The sequence below is a fragment of the Acanthochromis polyacanthus genome, chromosome 17, assembly GCF_021347895.1.
Source record: "Acanthochromis polyacanthus isolate Apoly-LR-REF ecotype Palm Island chromosome 17, KAUST_Apoly_ChrSc, whole genome shotgun sequence".
In the NCBI taxonomy this organism is placed as follows: Eukaryota; Metazoa; Chordata; class Actinopteri; family Pomacentridae; genus Acanthochromis; species Acanthochromis polyacanthus.
This window is the reverse complement of record NC_067129.1, coordinates 17,117,753-17,134,393: the sequence shown is the minus strand read 5'-3', so window position 1 is coordinate 17,134,393 and position 16,641 is coordinate 17,117,753. Positions and strand designations below refer to the sequence as shown.

At 41.6% G+C, this 16,641-nt stretch overlaps 2 protein-coding genes across 3 annotated transcripts; one reads left to right on the top strand and one right to left on the bottom strand.

The window, feature by feature from the left end:
- Positions 1-798: 798 nt before the first annotated feature.
- c17h11orf54 (chromosome 17 C11orf54 homolog) lies at positions 799-6,297 on the bottom strand. Its single transcript, XM_022204936.2, has 8 exons — positions 6,142-6,297; positions 5,957-6,055; positions 3,689-3,762; positions 3,496-3,597; positions 2,752-2,928; positions 2,332-2,481; positions 2,125-2,241; positions 799-1,989 (listed from the first exon to the last, which is right to left on the bottom strand). The coding sequence occupies exons 1-8, from the start codon at positions 6,206-6,208 to the stop codon at positions 1,816-1,818; spliced, it is 960 nt and encodes a 319-aa protein (XP_022060628.2). The 5' UTR covers positions 6,209-6,297; the 3' UTR covers positions 799-1,815.
- A 943-nt stretch (positions 6,298-7,240) lies between these two features.
- Positions 7,241-14,954, top strand: LOC110951716 (ABC transporter F family member 4-like). Of its 2 annotated transcripts, none has more exons than XM_051937473.1 (5): positions 7,241-7,559; positions 7,632-7,908; positions 7,995-8,119; positions 9,119-9,161; positions 12,864-14,954. In XM_051937473.1, exons 1-5 carry the CDS (start codon positions 7,447-7,449, stop codon positions 12,987-12,989), a joined length of 684 nt encoding a protein of 227 aa, XP_051793433.1. In that variant the 5' UTR covers positions 7,241-7,446; the 3' UTR covers positions 12,990-14,954. The 2 variants fall into 2 exon arrangements, with proteins under 2 accessions (XP_051793433.1, XP_051793432.1); XM_051937472.1 differs by lacking the exon at positions 12,864-14,954 and adding an exon at positions 9,240-11,707 and having other exon boundaries at positions 7,244-7,559.
- The last annotated feature ends 1,687 nt before the right edge of the window (positions 14,955-16,641 follow it).

Sequence of the window (16,641 nt, the reverse complement as noted above, 5' to 3'; positions counted from 1 at the left end):
TCTCGGTAATTATGCTATAAGTTTACTGGTCCGGCCCCTTTGAGATCAAATTAGGCCGTATGCGGCCCCTTGACCAAAATTAGTTTGACACCCCTGGGTCAGATGCTTAATTGCATTTTATTGTCTTTGTACTCTGTGCAATGACAGCAAAATTGAACCTAATCCACTCCAAGATTTAAATGTTATTTTACACTGAAATAGAGGAGTCCTAAAGACAGCACTTGCATTGTTACGTCTTAAGGCTTCATTTTGAAAAGTGGCCTCTCCTGAGATATTTCAGTATATTTTGTAATAGATTTGTGTCTAATCAAGCAAATCAGATCATTCTAAATGACTAAATCTGACATCTACATTGTACATGTGCATGCGTTTTCCAGAAACCCTACATTGTTAAAAAAAAAAAAAAGTTGAGATCTTTTCATTTTCAGGCAGCACATTTGAATTCCTTTGTAATGCCCAGTGGCAAAACACCGTATTTTCTGAAAGCCTTTGTGGTTACTTGATTAATGCTAGTTTAGACTATGCACTGTCATTACTTTTCCAGAGACACAGTCATTGCATGACTAACTTTGTGTAAGATATTTTAATCTAAATCTAGAGGTTTTCTGTCCATACTGACTGTTTGAATCTATTGTGCCATACATACTGTACTTTTGGTCACTTTTTCCCCTTCTTGGTCAGAATCGACACATAGAACATTTAGAAAGGAAATAGTTGAATTTTTATTTACCATTATTCCTACTGATAAGAATATAAATCCTAAGAATTTCTGCTTCCACCTGCTGTGCAGGAAATATGTTCAATTGAAGAAAACATTTTATTTTCTCAGTGCTTCCACTTTGATGGTCATGGCAGAAACAACAATCATACCATTATCTTCATTACAGTGAACATGAGGCGAATCAAACTTGTGAATACCACATAGTTCATTCAGCCTAATTTTACACGATTCAGAAAAACAGAAATGCATTGCAAATTGATCATATTTTAGAAACATATTCCCAGTAAAGTTCACGTCTAATTAGGAGCTCCCTGTAACTCCTATGTAGTTCCACCTCAGATTTATTTAGGTTGCATCAAAATGTTTTACTACATTTTTACCTTGGTTGCTTCTTGTAGTTCATCCATCACCAATTTCTTTCTGCCTCCCTGTCTGGTTCTGTTCATTTTTTTGGTTATGAGATGTTTGAATTCTGCATATTTCCCAGTGTTGACAACACCTGGGGCACTTGGAAAAATGCCGCAGATGTTTATTCTGTTAATAAATAAATTCTTCACATCATGATTTATTGCATTATAAATGTGTCATACTGCACACCAGACATGTTTTTTCTTTAGTTTTCTCCATATCCAGCCATGCCATCTTGAAGTGCAGGTCTTTACAGGGCAGTACAAAAAATAAATGAACCAACAGTTAGTAAAAATGTGACAAGACCAAAAAGAGCTCAGAAACTGTTCTCTGAGGCGGGGTGGGTGTATGTGTAGATGTATGCATGTCTGCAACATTGTGCAGCACTGTTTCTGCAGCTGGATGAACACTTTTTTCTCACAGTTATTGGTACTTTTTGGCCATAAAGGTATAAGGCAACCAAGAGCTGTAATAACCTCTGTAGATGGGAGGATCATAGACAGGTCTTTAGCCAAGAAAATCCAAATGTGGCATCCTGAGGTTTTGTATCTAAGAAATGTGATTTGTAAAAAACGAGGGGTGATTTCAAATGAAGAGAAATGATTAAACTTAATATAAATCACATACTGCCTGCTTGATTCGGATGATCAAAGATACCGCGCTACCAACATGATTTATTCAGTGTTTCAATCTCGTCCAACTTTGTGGGTCTCTTTGGGCCTGTCGATGCGATACACAAACTGTGCAGGCATGAAGTAGCCCAGGTACTCCACACTGTCAGGGGTGGTGTCTATGTAGTAGTGGCCTCCTTCTCCGTGGTGGCTGAAGCAGTGGGTGTGTTCCACACGCAGGTCCAAGCCCTGGAGACACAGCGGTCAAATGGACATTACCAAAAAACAATACTTTTCCAAAGCACTGCAGAGAGCTGCTCAAACCATTAAACAAAAAAAAAAAAAATTTCATGCATCTCATTGAGATGTGCTGGTTTTACTTACAGGGTCTCTGGACACGAGCACTGACTGGCAGATGAGCGGAGCGCTGACCTCAAAGTGTTTGAGCCAGTTGTTGACGTCATCGTTGGTGTTGAGGGGGCAGGCCGAGAACTCTCTTGGCTGTTGATGAGGCAGAAAAGGGAAATAAATCACTACATGTAGCTGTCGGGTGATATTAGTAAGACACTTTGCATCACATCTAGTGTTTACCATGATGTGGATTTTAGCCTTTCCTTTCTGGATGATGAAGGTGCCTCCTAGAGCCAGACTTTTATCAGGGTAGTGACCTTCCAGAGTCGTCCTCAGGGCGGTCACCAGACTGTGGATTCCTGTTCGCTTCTTGGCCCGAACCTCGATGACCTGCAGAGACATACAGGTGAAGAACTCAGCTTGTTTGGACACTGTTCTTTTGTTAATGTTTATTCTGTCAAATGTTGGGAGGAAACACATGATGGGGCTGAAGTTCATACACAGCAACGTTAGCAATTTTATTAACTTGCAGATAATCATGTTTAAGCTAATATATAACCAGATGTGTTCATTATTTTCCAAAATGACTATGCATCTTTGAGGGACCTTCAGTACAGCCACCAGCATTCCAAAGCTGCACATCCAGTGTAATCAGATTACCTTCCCAGGCTTCCCTTCACAAGCGTACAGGTTCCCCAGCAGCCCGAAGCTGCAGTCGGAGAATTTGTCGCTGTATTTCTCCAGCAGACACTGACCATCGGCGGGATTGATGGAGGAGAAGTAGCTGCTGTTCACTGCAGACCTTCCCTGGGCTTCGGTCAGAACCAGAGGCATCAGCTGTGGATGAGGGCTTTTATTCCATCAACTTCTGAATCACAAAACTGCTCCTTTAGTTTATAATGACAGCTGCTTTGCTTTTCAGTAATCCACGTTATTATCCAGCCTCAACAGGGAGGATCACTGACTCAATATCTTACTCAAAGGAGGGAGGTTTTCCATCTTATTTCCCTGACGTTTTACATCATAGTGGGTGACTTCTGACAGAATCACATCAGTTGTTTTATTACAGAGCAGCTCAGTTACAGTCAAAACTCCAGAGAGAAATCTCAAACGCATACAAAGTGTGCCTGTTCAACTAAATATTAAAATCAGACATGCAGGTGAAATGTAAGTAAGCCTCTAGCTGTGCTGATTTGCAGCTGTTACCCTCTTCAGGTCAGCTGTGACTGTGTACATGAGCTGTTGTGTAATTAAATGCAAACAGTGTCCATGAATCAAGAGGACTTATTTGCAGAGCTGCACGCGTGCACCAAAGCAGCGCATGTGTTGTTTCCCTGTGGTCTGATTAAAGACATTTCTACTGACTGACACACAAAGTGATAATAATAAACATAATTCATTCACCTCTGCATTCATTCCAACAATTCTGCTGGGGGCAGCTGCTGCACCGAGAATGAAAGCTCCCGGCAGCTCCAGCTCCTTTGATATAGCGTTCATGTTGTATTCCTGGCAAAAGGGAGGGACAGCGATATCATAAAGCCCTTTCACTGCAGGTTGTTATTCAAGATCTCCACGCAATATTTCAATAAAACACTACCTTGTCCTTTTTAACCAAAGGGACCAGGTATGGTACACCACCAACATCAGTGATACGAGGATTTCCACACAAACCTGCAGCAGGAGGAGAAAGATAGCACTGATCTGACATGTTAAAATACTGCAGACATGACATTACAGTATTTCACATGTTGTATGTTTTGATCCACAGTCTGCAAAGGAAGTTCGACTACACTCAAATAAAGGTTTAATTCAATGCAATCTTTTATTGTCATTGTCAATAAACAAAATTTTGTTCAGAGCATTCAAACACTGTATAGTAGTGATATAAAGTGCAAAGATGGTGCAAGTCCCTTCTCCCAGTTGCAAAAAAGCCCACTTTGTAAAATTAACACATAATAACATAGAATTGAATCATTTAGTGCAGGCACAAATCTCTAAACATGAGCAGTAACAGTGGTACTGCAGCACATAGAGGGAACATACAGTGATATGAGTAATGTTTGACTCTCACAATGCACAGTCCAGTTCACAGCTATCGTAACAGTGGGGTATGGTGAGTGTCTCTGGGTGGGGCAGAGAGAGAGGAGGGGTAACAGTTTAGCAGCCTCACTGCCTGAGGATACAGGCTGTGGGCTAGTCTGGTGGTTTGGGCTCTTATGGACCTGTGCCTTCTACCTGAAGGCAGCAGGTGGAACAGGTGATGCGCCGGGTGATGTTGATCACACGTGATGTTCTGCACTCTCCTCAGACAGCGGGTGGTATAGATGGTATTGATCTCTGGGAGAGTAATCCCAGTGATCTTTCCTGCTGTTTTTACCACCCGCTGGAGTGCCTGCTGGTCAGCCTTAGTGCAGCTGGAGAACCACCCTAAGAATCCGTAAGTTAAAACACTGCTGATGGAACAGTTGTAGAAGTTCACCATCAGCTGCTTTGGGATTTGGGCACTTTTCAGCTTCCGTAGATTTACATAAGTGTTTCAAATTGAACAGAATGGATGTATATGTAGGCGGCATGTAAAGAACATTCAGTTTTTACCCTTTCCCTGGGATTTTGCATAGGGATTCACAATGATATCTGCATTATTATCTTGTATCAGGCAATAAATGCTGTAAATCTCTGAACCTCAAAACCTGCTGGCATGTTTGAAAGGCAGGTATCTTTTAATAAATTGTCGAAATTGTATCAATTATCAAAACCAGAAACTGTAAAAACAGAGAATCATCAGATTTTCATGAATGTCATGCAGACGCCCAAAGTTCTGTTGGGAAAATTAACTAAGTCTGAGGTTAAAACTGTGGTGTTTTATCATAAACATTTTATTCATGTCATTGAAGCAACTGCCATAAGAAAAGTGCTCAGAGAGTGCAGTACTCTGCTAAGGCTGTTCATTGGCATTGTCAGAAATGGAGCATTTTTTTTTTTTTAAAGAAATGCAGCATTTGTTTAGGAGTTATTGATGATCAAGGACAAAATGACCTTGGCTGTTCACAGGCATGTGTTTTGCATGTGTACGGATACCGAAATGCTGACTTAAATATGTAGTGGGCGGTGGGAAATGATGGGACTAAGAAACACCCCCACAATTTAATCCAGTATTCCTTGTATGATTTCCGATGGATAAGTTCTGACAAGCGGTGGAAAAGTTTTAGGATCGTAATCATGTGATCATCAGCAGGCAGCTGACGTAGCGTTCACTTGTCATATTCACAATAACGCCATGCCGCTATGTTGCAGTGATACAGAAATCTTTAACCTAATAAATAAATTCTTCCTATCATCATTTGTTGCATTATAAATGTGTCATACTGCACACCAGACATTTTTTAGTTGTCTCTATATCCAGCCATGCCATCTTGAAGTGAAGGACTTTATAGGGCAGTACAAAAATAAATGAGCCAACGGTTAGTAAAATTGTGACAAGAGCGAAAGAGCTCAGAAACTGTCTGAGGTTAAAATGGCTGAAAGTGCCTGTCAGCCTAATGGTTTAAAGTTTAGTTTGTAAATGTTGCATAAGATTTTTTTTTATGTCATGTGGCATGTAAGTTGAAGCAGTTTTCTTATTTTGCTCAGTGAATTTGTAAAGCCTTGTATTTCCTGTCTGCACCTGCCAGTGGGTCATCATTATAGGAACAGGCGTAATAATACAATATCAGTTCCACTACAGGAGAGGCCTGATGTTGTCTGCAGCTGGATGGGTATATGTGCAGAAGTATGCAGGTGTGCAACATCGTGCAGCACTATTTCTGCAGCTGGATGAGCACTGATAGTCAGAAATATGCATAAAGTAGAGTTGAAATGCTCTTACCTTTGACAGGAAACTGGAAGGGCTCCTTGGTGAGGTCCGGACAGTCCACAACACTCACCTGAACTTCAGCAAAGTTGGCTTCCAGTCCTGATTGTAAAACTGCAAGCAGAGAGCAACAGTGTCTGTGTGAACATTCATAAACACGTCGGTGCTTCACTGTGCTTCCACCACAGAGAGGGACTCACCAGCTCGCAGCTCCTCCAGCTCTGGAGCATGAAGCTCGACCTTCTCCGTCCTGCTCAGATCTGCCATGACTCTAACGGAGGCTGGATCTGTAGTCAGACTGTAGCTGTGTAGGGAAAGTCCGCTGAACCGGACGCACCGAGACTTAAAGCACAACCAAAGAGTAAATACTGACAAGATTATATCTCTCCCAGAAACAGTTTCTTTCAAAGAACGGATAGTTGGAGGGCAGAAATGGAGTATTATCGTTTACGGCTAAATTCATCTGTTGTTCGTGGGTCACATCAATACTCTGCCTTTTATTTTATTTTTGTTACATTGTATACGAGAAAAGTACTCCTATGTGTCTACATAATAAATAAGAAAATATACAAAAACTAAATAATGTGAAAATATTATTATAATGAAATCCCATAGTTTAGTGTCTATAATAATAATAATAAATAGCATTATTATTATTGTTGCTGTTGTTGTTGCTAATATTATTAGTGTTATCGTCATTAGTGTTATTACTATTGTTTTTATTATTATTACTATTATTATTAACAATAAACTGTAGAATTTCTATAGCAATATTTTCACATTTATTTTCGCTGTGCTTTGTTATTTATTATCTTTCTCTTTAAAAAAATGTATATATTATATTTTCTATGATTTATTCTAGTAAATGGAGACATAGTGTTGTTGTTGTTCTTGTTTATATTATTTGAATTAAATAGTATATTGCTATTTGTAATAACTTGTATTTAAACATAAGATATTCTAAATTTGAGCATCATTTTCTTCAATAACATAGATTTATTTTCTACTTTGAAGCATCTGAGTTCCACAGTATGCATCTGTTGGAGTGTTAATATGTTGCTTTTTTTTTAGTTTTATCTTTTAAATACATTGATTGAATTAAAATCTCAGTTAGTTTACTGCCTTATCTTCGAGCTTTCAGTTGTACCTCATGGTCTTCATTAGCAGGTAACGTTCATTCATCCAGTCTGATTACTTCATGTATTTACTACAATCGACACCGGAAGTACAAAGAGTGAATGCTCTTGTTTCCTTTAGCGTCCTTTTCCTTCTCTTTGATTGATCAGGTGGTCCTTCGTCACGTCGGTGACGCTAAAACACTTCCTGGTTATTCTTGAGACGCGCGAGTGTGTTTTTTGGTGCAGCTCGTTGTTTAACGACGTTAGCCTCATGTTTGATTAATATCTTTGTTATTAATCTTGCGGTTGGAAACATTAAACAGATTCAGTTTTTCTGTTTCCGACCAGACTGCTCTTTTACTGCGCTGATCGCTGTTTTATTACAAAATGACACAAATGAGTGTCACAGGGACTCAGTCAGATGTAGTTACTGAAGCTGAAATCTCTCTGACTGAGCCATCAGTGGGGCAGAGGGATGGATCTCCAGCTGAGACAGACAGGTGAGGAACACTTTTGCGATGCATCCTCCTGTGTAACAGCTGCTTTATTGACGTGTATCTGTGTGTGTGCAGCGATTCTGGGGACAGCCTGTTCATCACTCAGAAACCTGTACCTGAAGCTGTGAGATCAGGAAGACGAAGGTCCTCCAGCTTCAGATCAGACCCTCCATCCCTCCTTGATGGAGACGAAAGTGACGATTCGGCTTCACCTGAAGAGCCCAAGCCTGACAGAAAGAAGAAAGTGAAGAGAATCAAACTACAAAAGCACAGCTTCTCCTTCCTCAGACAGAGAAGGATTGGACGCATATGCATTGAAGAACTAAAGAACAAGCAGAACACATCCCTTCATGTAAGCATAACCAACGCTTATACACATTTTCTTCTGACATTAGCAGAGGCTTGAGGATATCTTTTAAAGTCTTGGTTTTCTCACAGAATGCAGTGATGGGAGGCTTCTTTAAGTGTGTCAGAGACCTGTGGCAGAGCTACCAAAGAGACGAAGATCTGGCGTCTTTACCAACAGTTGATGTCCCGGAGGAATCCATCCCTCCAATATCAGAGTACGTTTATATCAAGGAAAAGTCCTGCTTTCATTTATAGCTGTGTGTGTAATAATAATAATAATAATAATAAAACATAGCCTGGATCCACCAGCACTCAGTAAAAGACTAATCCAGGGGATCTCAGACTTAATACTCAAAGGTCTGTTTCCATCTTTGTTTCTGTTTCAGACGTTTTCTCATATTTACATGAGTTGCACAAATTGTATACTGAAGAAAATGAGGAACACTCTGTCTGTGTGATTTCAGAGTTGATGGCAACTTGTGTTGGTCACCAGATCTGCTTTGGATCATCTGAAAAAAAACCCTGAAACTGATAGATTCAAGATTCAGGACCTTTATTTATCACAAACGCAATTATACATAATGTAATGTGCAGCAGTGAAATGCACTGTGCTCCTGTTCCAGACTGAAACAATAAGAATAATAAGACTAAAAACACACACACACACACACACACACACACACACACACACACACTATATATATATATATATATATATATATATATATATATATATATATATATATATATATATACAGAGAGAGAGAGAGAGAGAGCACACCTCGAGAGGGAGCTTAAAGTCCTTCAGGCATTTGAGGTGACGCTGTCGAGCCTTCTTCACCAGGGTGTTGATGTGATCACATCAGGTCCTGCATGTTGTTAACACCCAGGTACTTGAAGCTCTCCACTCTCTCCACCTCTGTCCCGCTGATCCTGAGTGGATTGTATGCCCCTTGTTGCTTCTTGTTGTATTCCACAATCAGCTCCTTGGTCTTGCTAAGGTTCAGGAGGAGGCTGTCGTCTCTGCACCAGTCCTCCTGGTTCACAGTCTCCATAAAATAGTCCTCCTCGCTGTTGTTGGAGATCAGTGACATCTGCTGTTAGAGAGCTGACAGGACCATTAGAGAAGATGTTCCCCTGATTTTGAAGTACACTAACCTGCACACTAATATGTTTTGATTGGTTGCTAATAAGACGCCTGTGTTCTGTTCCAGAGAAGAAGAAGAAAAGCCAGAAGACGAGGACATCAAAGTGGTGGTAAGCAGGCTGTTAATGCCATCAGTAATCAGAGACTCTGAGTGTGAACGTGACTAGAACCTGTGTGTCATCTGACAGGAGAAGAAGCATTTCGTGGTGTCTTTAAAAGCGAAGTGCTCGCAACCCTGGTGCACATCAAACCAGGGAGCCGGTCAGGAGAAGAAACAGAAAGTGAGGAGATCAATGAAGGCTCGACATAGAACGTCACAGGGAGGACAACGGAAGATGTTAACACCCAAGTCAAGCGAAATACTGTCTACAGATAAAAGCAGCGATGAGGAGGAAGAGTCTTCTAGTAGAGCTCTGGTAGAGAGTGCTAAACTAGTGACAAGTAACACAAGCGCCACTGAAACACCAAAGACGAAGAAACAAAAAGAAAATGAGGATGACAGCGGTGCTTCAGTATGTGCACTAAGTCCAAATGGTCCAGAAGCATCCACAGCTGTAGCAGAGCCTCAGGAAGATGTTTTCCTCACAGATGATCTACCCCAGACACAGCAGGCAGCGTGTGAACCTGAGGGCCAAAATCTCCTGCAGACTGATGCTAACAGTGACACAGTGGGCAGTGAAAGTAGAGTAAAGAAGAAGAAGATAAAAGGCAGAAGACGTCATGCAGATGTAGAAGAAGAAAAGGGCCGGAGTCAGCATGATGGGAGAGCTACTGAGGTGGAGGAGACTCCCAGTGTGTCACAGACCATCGCTGAGCTGGAGATTCATGAGATCAACTCTGTGGAGAGCCTGTCACAGGATGATAACATAATCACAGTGGAGGAGAGGGACGTTCTTGATGCAAAAAACAAGAAGAAGAAGAAAAGGAAGCTAGCAGCAGAAGATGTGAGAGAGGAAGAGGATGGACACTTAGAATCAGATGTGGAGAAAGGTGGCAAAGAGCAGAAGAAAAAGAAGAAACGAAACAAGGATGATGAGCTGTTAAAATCCAATCTCCAATCTGAACCTCTAAATGATGTGGCAGAGACGCCGAAGAAAAAGAAAAAAGACCTGACTTCAGAGCCAGTGGAACAGTTACAAGAAGTGGAAGATTGTTTGGAAGAAGCTTCTCAGGAAACGGGAGAATCCAGTTATGTTGAAGGAAAAAGGCACAAAAAGAAGCAAAAGGGATCTTCTAGTGATCACACTGGAGGAGACGATTGCATAGATGTGAGCTTTTCTGATGAGGTTTTAACAGGAGTGTCAGTTAAAAAGAAGAAGAAGAAGAAGAAGAACACAGAGGAGGGTGAAAATGTGGATAACGCTCAGAATACAACAGAGGGCGGTGAAGACCAAGACGCTGAACTGTTAGGGGTATTAAGCGAAGACACTGTGACACAAAGCGGTGATTCTGTGTCTGTGCGGAAAAGGAAAAAGAAGAGGACCAGTTCCTTCCTTGTTGCTGATGCAGAGGAAAACGCTGCTCAGACACACGAGGAAACGCCATCTTCTGATGCTTACAGCTGGCCTGCAGACAAACCAGCCGGTGAATCAGCAGAAACCAGTGGAAGCTTGGAGAAAGCTGATGATGGGGTCAGGAAGAAGAAAAAGAAGAGGAAGAAGGTGTCAGCAGAAGAGGACAAGGCGGAAAAAGATTTTGAGGAACCAGACAGAACGTGTCAGACAGCTGTAGCAGAAACTGGGTACAAGAGAAAGAAGAAACGTAGACGAGACGACAGCGAGTCGGTGACCTCCGCGGAAACAGTGGAAAGAGCATCTGACTCTCACGCTGCAAAAGAGAAAAAGAAGAAGAAGAAAGATACACGAGAGATTCCCTCAGCTCCTACTGAAATTAATGAATTAGAAGAATATACACCGAATATCTGTGTCCGACTTTCACACAAGAAAAAAGGCTCAACTGTGACTGCAAAAGGAATCAATGAAACGTAATGATAGCAGGGCAGCTAATGATGAGGCAACACCGAAAGCTCTGGCTAAACAGGCCTCCCCATCCTCAGAGACACCAGAAAATCAGGCAGGAAATGATGTGAGAGGCAAGAAAAAGAAGAAAAACGTAAAAGCACCTGAAATGTTTTGCTTGAAGTGAAATTATTTACAGAAATTGATGAAATGGAGGCTCCTAAACCGAAAAAGAAAGACCAAACACGGCCAGCAGCTGAGTCCAGTTTAAGCTCTGTGTTTTCAGACTCTTCTCTCTGTCAGAGTGAAACGTCCTCTTCACACAGTGGCAGGAAAAACAAGCACAACAAAGCAAAGCAGACATTTTAATCAAAAAGAGGACTTTGTAACAGATGGTTAGTCTAAAGCATCTGAGGTTTAGGATGACATGATGGAGAATGTTTATATACCAACAGTGTTACAAGTAAAATATGATTTTTTAAATGTATGTTTTGCATCAAAGCATTTTTACTGTCATTGATGTCAGTTTTTTTTTAAAATTGTGTTTAGACAAACATATGTTTTATTGATATGTTCAAAATAAAAGTGCCTGGATATGAAAATCACAATTTTTAGAAGTAAAAAAATATAGCCATAAGTTAAATGAAAGTTACACTGAGTGCTTTTGATCACTTTGTTAATAAATTATTTTAACCTTTTCCACTGCTTGGGTTCCTGTACAAAAACCAGGTCATATCTGTTATAAAAATGCAATCAGTGCCATTTTTCAGAGGTTGCCAAGCCTGGTGCTTTTCTAGCCTAGCCCTGCTAGACCCATGTTCTGAAGGCACAAGGGTCTAGGGACGCTCGACAGGGAGGGAAGCGGGCTAAAAGGTTGCCTATCAAATCCCTCTGCAGCAATTGGGTAGGTATACAATCAATCAGCGCAACGAATAGGCTCCTAGAGCGCCGGAAATCAGAGGATGCGTTAGTTCGGTGAAGCCTTATTTATACAGTCAATAGGTGAAGCTCAAGTATATTACAGACATGTTAACAGAAAGATTATTCAGAGTCGGTGCTAATGGAGCTCAACGACTGTTGTCGTTTTTGTTGTCGACCCTGGCAGAGAATTAAATTCGTTGCCGTGGGTTGTCTAGCACGGCTAGGCTAGTTGTTTCCGGTTGTTTCTGTCAGAATCGTCGCGCCTTTGTCGTCACTTAGTTACGCCCGCCTTCTGACTCTACACTTCATGTTGATTCGTCCGGCCAGTTTTAGGAGCATCCAACCTCAAGCCTTATGGAGGGTAACTAGACCCACCCTGGCAGAGAATTAAATTCGTTGCCGTGGGTTGTCTAGCGCGGCTAGGCTAGTGCTTTTCTGTATGACTGACTAAAATGGATGTAGCGGTTAGATTCTTTTAGAACAGGTTCGTAACGTCGGCCTCACTGACTCATGTTATAAGGCTGTGATTTCTTCTACAATTTTGCTTATGCTGAAGAAAAAAATGTCAAATTTTGCTGAGGTTTTTTAAAACTCAGTCGGTTCTGATAAGGATAAGCTTTCTTCCAAGTGTCTCTCTTAACCTAATGTTGCTCATTTTAGCCTCAGTTTTGCTGCTGTCACATAGGCAACAACTGAAAGGCTTGGTGTGGGACTAAACTTCACCGTACACTGGAAATGTTTTTGTGGCTTTGATTTACCTACACTGCCACCTAACATGATGGGTGTAAATCTGAACACCTAGTCTGCCACTTAATGGACATGGAAGAAAAAAGGTCATTTTTTTCATTTCAGTAGGGGTGCACTAGGTCTTTATGCATGCCTTGTTTGAGAATTGTGTACAGTAGAATGGTGATCATCACTGTTGCCTTGCAGGTAAGAGATCCCTGGTTTGCATCCCGGCCTGGGATCTTTCTGTATGAAGTTTGCATTTTGTCCTTGTGCATGCATGGGTTTTCTCCAGGTGGTCCGGCTTCCTCCTACAGTCCAAAAACACGCTGAGCATAACTGGTGAGTCTAAATTATCTGTAGGTGTGAATGTGACCGTGCTTGTTTGTCTCTATATGATAAGGTTGAAAGGTTGAGTTAGGTTTTTGTGACATCAGTGTGAAAAAATACTGTGGAATAAATGGGTACCTTACATGCAATGTCTTGTGTTTTTTATAGAAAAAATAGTGTAGTTTTAGAATATAGCACCAAAAATTGTGTATCACTAGCCCTTTAGTGACCTTTTGCTTGATGTTTGCTGAAAAGTAGGTGAAAATGACCATATTTTGGTGACAAAATAATTTGAATACACACATTAATCCTGTTGCTGCTTGCAAATTATTGGTTACTTGCTTACTATTAACCTTAGAATAAGAACTCGATGTTGTGTTCTTTTGAATGAGTATCAGTTTCAGTGGTTGCAATTAGAAATGATGTCATACCAGCGAGTTCTTCTGAAGATGTCCGGTGACAATTTTGTTTGGAAATTTTGAGACTCTAGGTAAGAATTTGGCTTTTGATTCACCCTATAGAGTTGATTTAATTGTAAATCTGCATGTACTATACATGAATCTCTGTAATTTAGTTGGGAATAAAGCAGTACCCAACACATAAGTGTATTCCAACATTAGTTAAGTAAAATCATAACTTTTACTAACCCCACCCCCATCAATTTTCAGTTTGTGAAAAAAATACATGCTGTCGTTAAAAAAAACTTGCATTCACTCAATTGTCAAGTAGAGCAACCAAAATTGAGTCACTTATACCCATTTATATGGGCTACAAGCAGTTTACATTGTTTTAGCCTAATAACTTTAATAAATTGAGATCAAGTTTTTTTTACGGCCAAGTTTTCATATTTGTTTTAGAAAACGTCTGCCAATTTTGTATACATGTACTTATTCAATGATAAAGTCAATATATCCAGCCAGAACAACTAAGGAAAGGCTTTTTATATTATTACAGAAGTTTTTGAAAGAAGAATGTTTGAAACACTGAGGCAGAAGTGTCCAGGATATATAGGTAACTGGCAGAGATACAGTGATGGCTGTGCTTCACAGTTCAGGTCCAGGAAAGTCAACGGCAAACTGCTTTCCTCCAGAAAAGACTTCAATCTGAATGAAGTTTCATACGAGTACTGTCAGGGCCCCCTCCTCACCTGACATCCCCAAGAATAAGACCCCTTTTTCCCTATTTCTCTCCTCCCTTTCCCTCCCTGTCTCCCATCCGCTCTTCTGCCTCTTCTCTCCTCCCCATGCATCACCTGAGTGGAGTATGAGATCACACCTGTTTCCACTCAGGCAATCTGTCTTCCCCGTGGGTCCCGGACAGCTGATGGACATTCTACTGATTACACAACCTGCGCTCATCCTTCCACTCCCTGCCAGATTGATGACTGACTAGTCAGTTCTCTCTCTAGCTGCACAGTAGCCAGTTGAAACTTTTGAAGTTCTTAACAAAAACTGTGTTTCTCTCTGCCCAGAGGTCTATACTCTGCTGTCCGGGACCTTGCCTCCAAGTCTCCTGTCTGTGTCCCCTCCTGGAACCATTCGACACCCTGCAAAGATCCCTTGGACCCTCCAGTCAGCCCGGAACCCCCCCATTCCCTTCCTGAACTCCCCAGAGCCCACGACAGCACGCCGGCTGCTCTCCCGTCTTCCAACGCCTCACCCCGAACACAGCTGGACGCCAGCCGGTTCTACACCTCCGAACCCCTCGGCTACCGGATCGCTGGGGACCACAAGCCCCCGAACCTCCTCCCCTCCTCCTTGGGTCGTCGCTCCTTCCTCCACCAGTCACCGGCCGCCAGGTATCCGCCACCATCAGCCACACTCCGGTCCAAATCCCAGCAGACCTGCCAGAACCACCTGGTTCCCTCCCCGAAAACCCTCCTGCGGATCATCTTCCCCGAACCTCCCCTTTCAGTCATCTCCCACCTGCCATTATCCACCCCAGCTGCAATAAATCATTCTAAATCTCCTCCGGTCTTGGTAGTGTGGCTCTCTGCTCGGGTCCAACCCTCCCTAGTGTGTGACAAGTACTTTGAGGCCAATGAAGGGAAAAACATTTCAGACAGTATTGGATCAATTGTTAAATGTGCCTTTCAGCGAGGAATAACAAAATGCAAGGAGGGTGTGAGTGGTGCATCTGGTATTGTGGAAATCATGAAAGAGTTTGCATAAATGATTCCATTTTCAGATTCCTGAGAAAATTTGACCCTAGGATGATATATTTTGAGTCCATGAAACAGAAATTGAGGGTTTTTTTGCCCGAAATGTCACTAAAATCTAAGTAGAACCTCGAACCTTGTCATATGTAGTCCTGTGATAGACTGGTGACCTGCCTTCACCCTAAGTCAGCTGGATAGACTCCAGCCCCCCACGGCCCTAATACGGTTGAAGCGGTGTATAGATAATGGATGGATGTTTTGAGCATCTTGCCAGCAGCTGGACCCTGTGTGGAAATTCTAAACAAGTTAATTTCTCAAGCTTTTCAAACCCTAAACTGCTTAAACTATCAATGTTTGAATTCTAATTGTTTTTAAGGATTTATTTGAATTTGCTGATTTCTGTGCTGGATTTTTTTTGTTGTTGTTGCTTTTTCTTATTCAGAATTGCTCTCCACTGCCTCAGCAACCTGATTGATTACTTTATTGATGTATTACTTCTATTTTTTCCCTCCCTGGTTCTCTTTCTATAGTTTCTTTATTTTTTATTATTCTCTTCCATATTCCTAGAGTGACACCAACAGCGGAAACCAAATTCCTTGTATGTTGTGTACATACTTGGCCATTAAAGCTGATTCTGATTGAGGAATGAAGTCTTTATACGTCGATCAGCCACAACATTATGACCACAGACACGTGAAGTGAATAACATCCATCATCTTATTACAATGCAACGTTCTGCTGGGAAACCTTGAGTCCTGACATTTATGTGGATGTTTGACATGTACCACCCACCTAAACACTGCAGGTCACACAACTGTCAACAGCATACCTTGACGGCAGCTGCCTCCCTCAGCAGAACAATCCACCCCGACACACTACAAAAACTGCTCAGGAGTGGCCCAGGGAACATGACAGAGTTAATCTGTTCACCTGGGTTCCTCACTCCTCACCATCAAATCTTACTGATGATCTGTGGGATGTGCCAGGATAAGCCTGATCTCGGTAGGTCCCACCCTGCAACCCATAGGACCCACAGAATTCACTGCCACCCTCCCAGTGCCACAACATATCCCCAGAGGTCCTGTGTCCATGCCCCACTGGGTCAGAGGAGTTTTAGCAGCATGAAGGAGACCAACACAATATTAGGCAGGTGGTCATAATGCTAAGCCTGATCAGTATAAAAGCTGTTTAAACTCAAACACAAAGCTGGAGTTTTCAAATGTATCAGAATCCGATTATTTGACAGGTCTGCTTTATTGGATGTTTTCCACTCTTGGGGGCAGAAAGACACCATTTTAGTGTGAACAGAGGGGTGACATAAAGAGAAGAGGTGCAAACCATTCATGAGCTTAATAGATGATATTATCCCACTGCTTTGGGTAAATAATTTTCAGGAATTCTCCTTTAAGAAAGTAGGTATATTCTCTGGAACTTAGTTTGCATGTTTTATATGTGTTTGGCAGTTTTGCACAAAATCATCTGAATTGTCTGTCGCCT

Coding starts and splice junctions, on each gene's coding strand:
- c17h11orf54 (XM_022204936.2), bottom strand. CDS start 6,208: ATGGCAGATCTGAGCAGGACGGAGAAGGTCGAGCTTCATGCTCCAGAG. Junction 2,482..2,751: donor GTGAAGGGAAGCCTGGGAAG/GTAATCTGATTA, acceptor ATGTCTCTGCAG/GTCATCGAGGTTCGGGCCAA. Junction 1,990..2,124: donor TGCTCGTGTCCAGAGACCCT/GTAAGTAAAACC, acceptor CTGTGTCTCCAG/GGCTTGGACCTGCGTGTGGA.
- LOC110951716 (XM_051937472.1), top strand. CDS start 7,447: ATGACACAAATGAGTGTCACAGGGACTCAGTCAGATGTAGTTACTGAA. Junction 7,909..7,994: donor AGCAGAACACATCCCTTCAT/GTAAGCATAACC, acceptor GTTTTCTCACAG/AATGCAGTGATGGGAGGCTT. Junction 8,120..9,118: donor TCCATCCCTCCAATATCAGA/GTACGTTTATAT, acceptor GTTCTGTTCCAG/AGAAGAAGAAGAAAAGCCAG.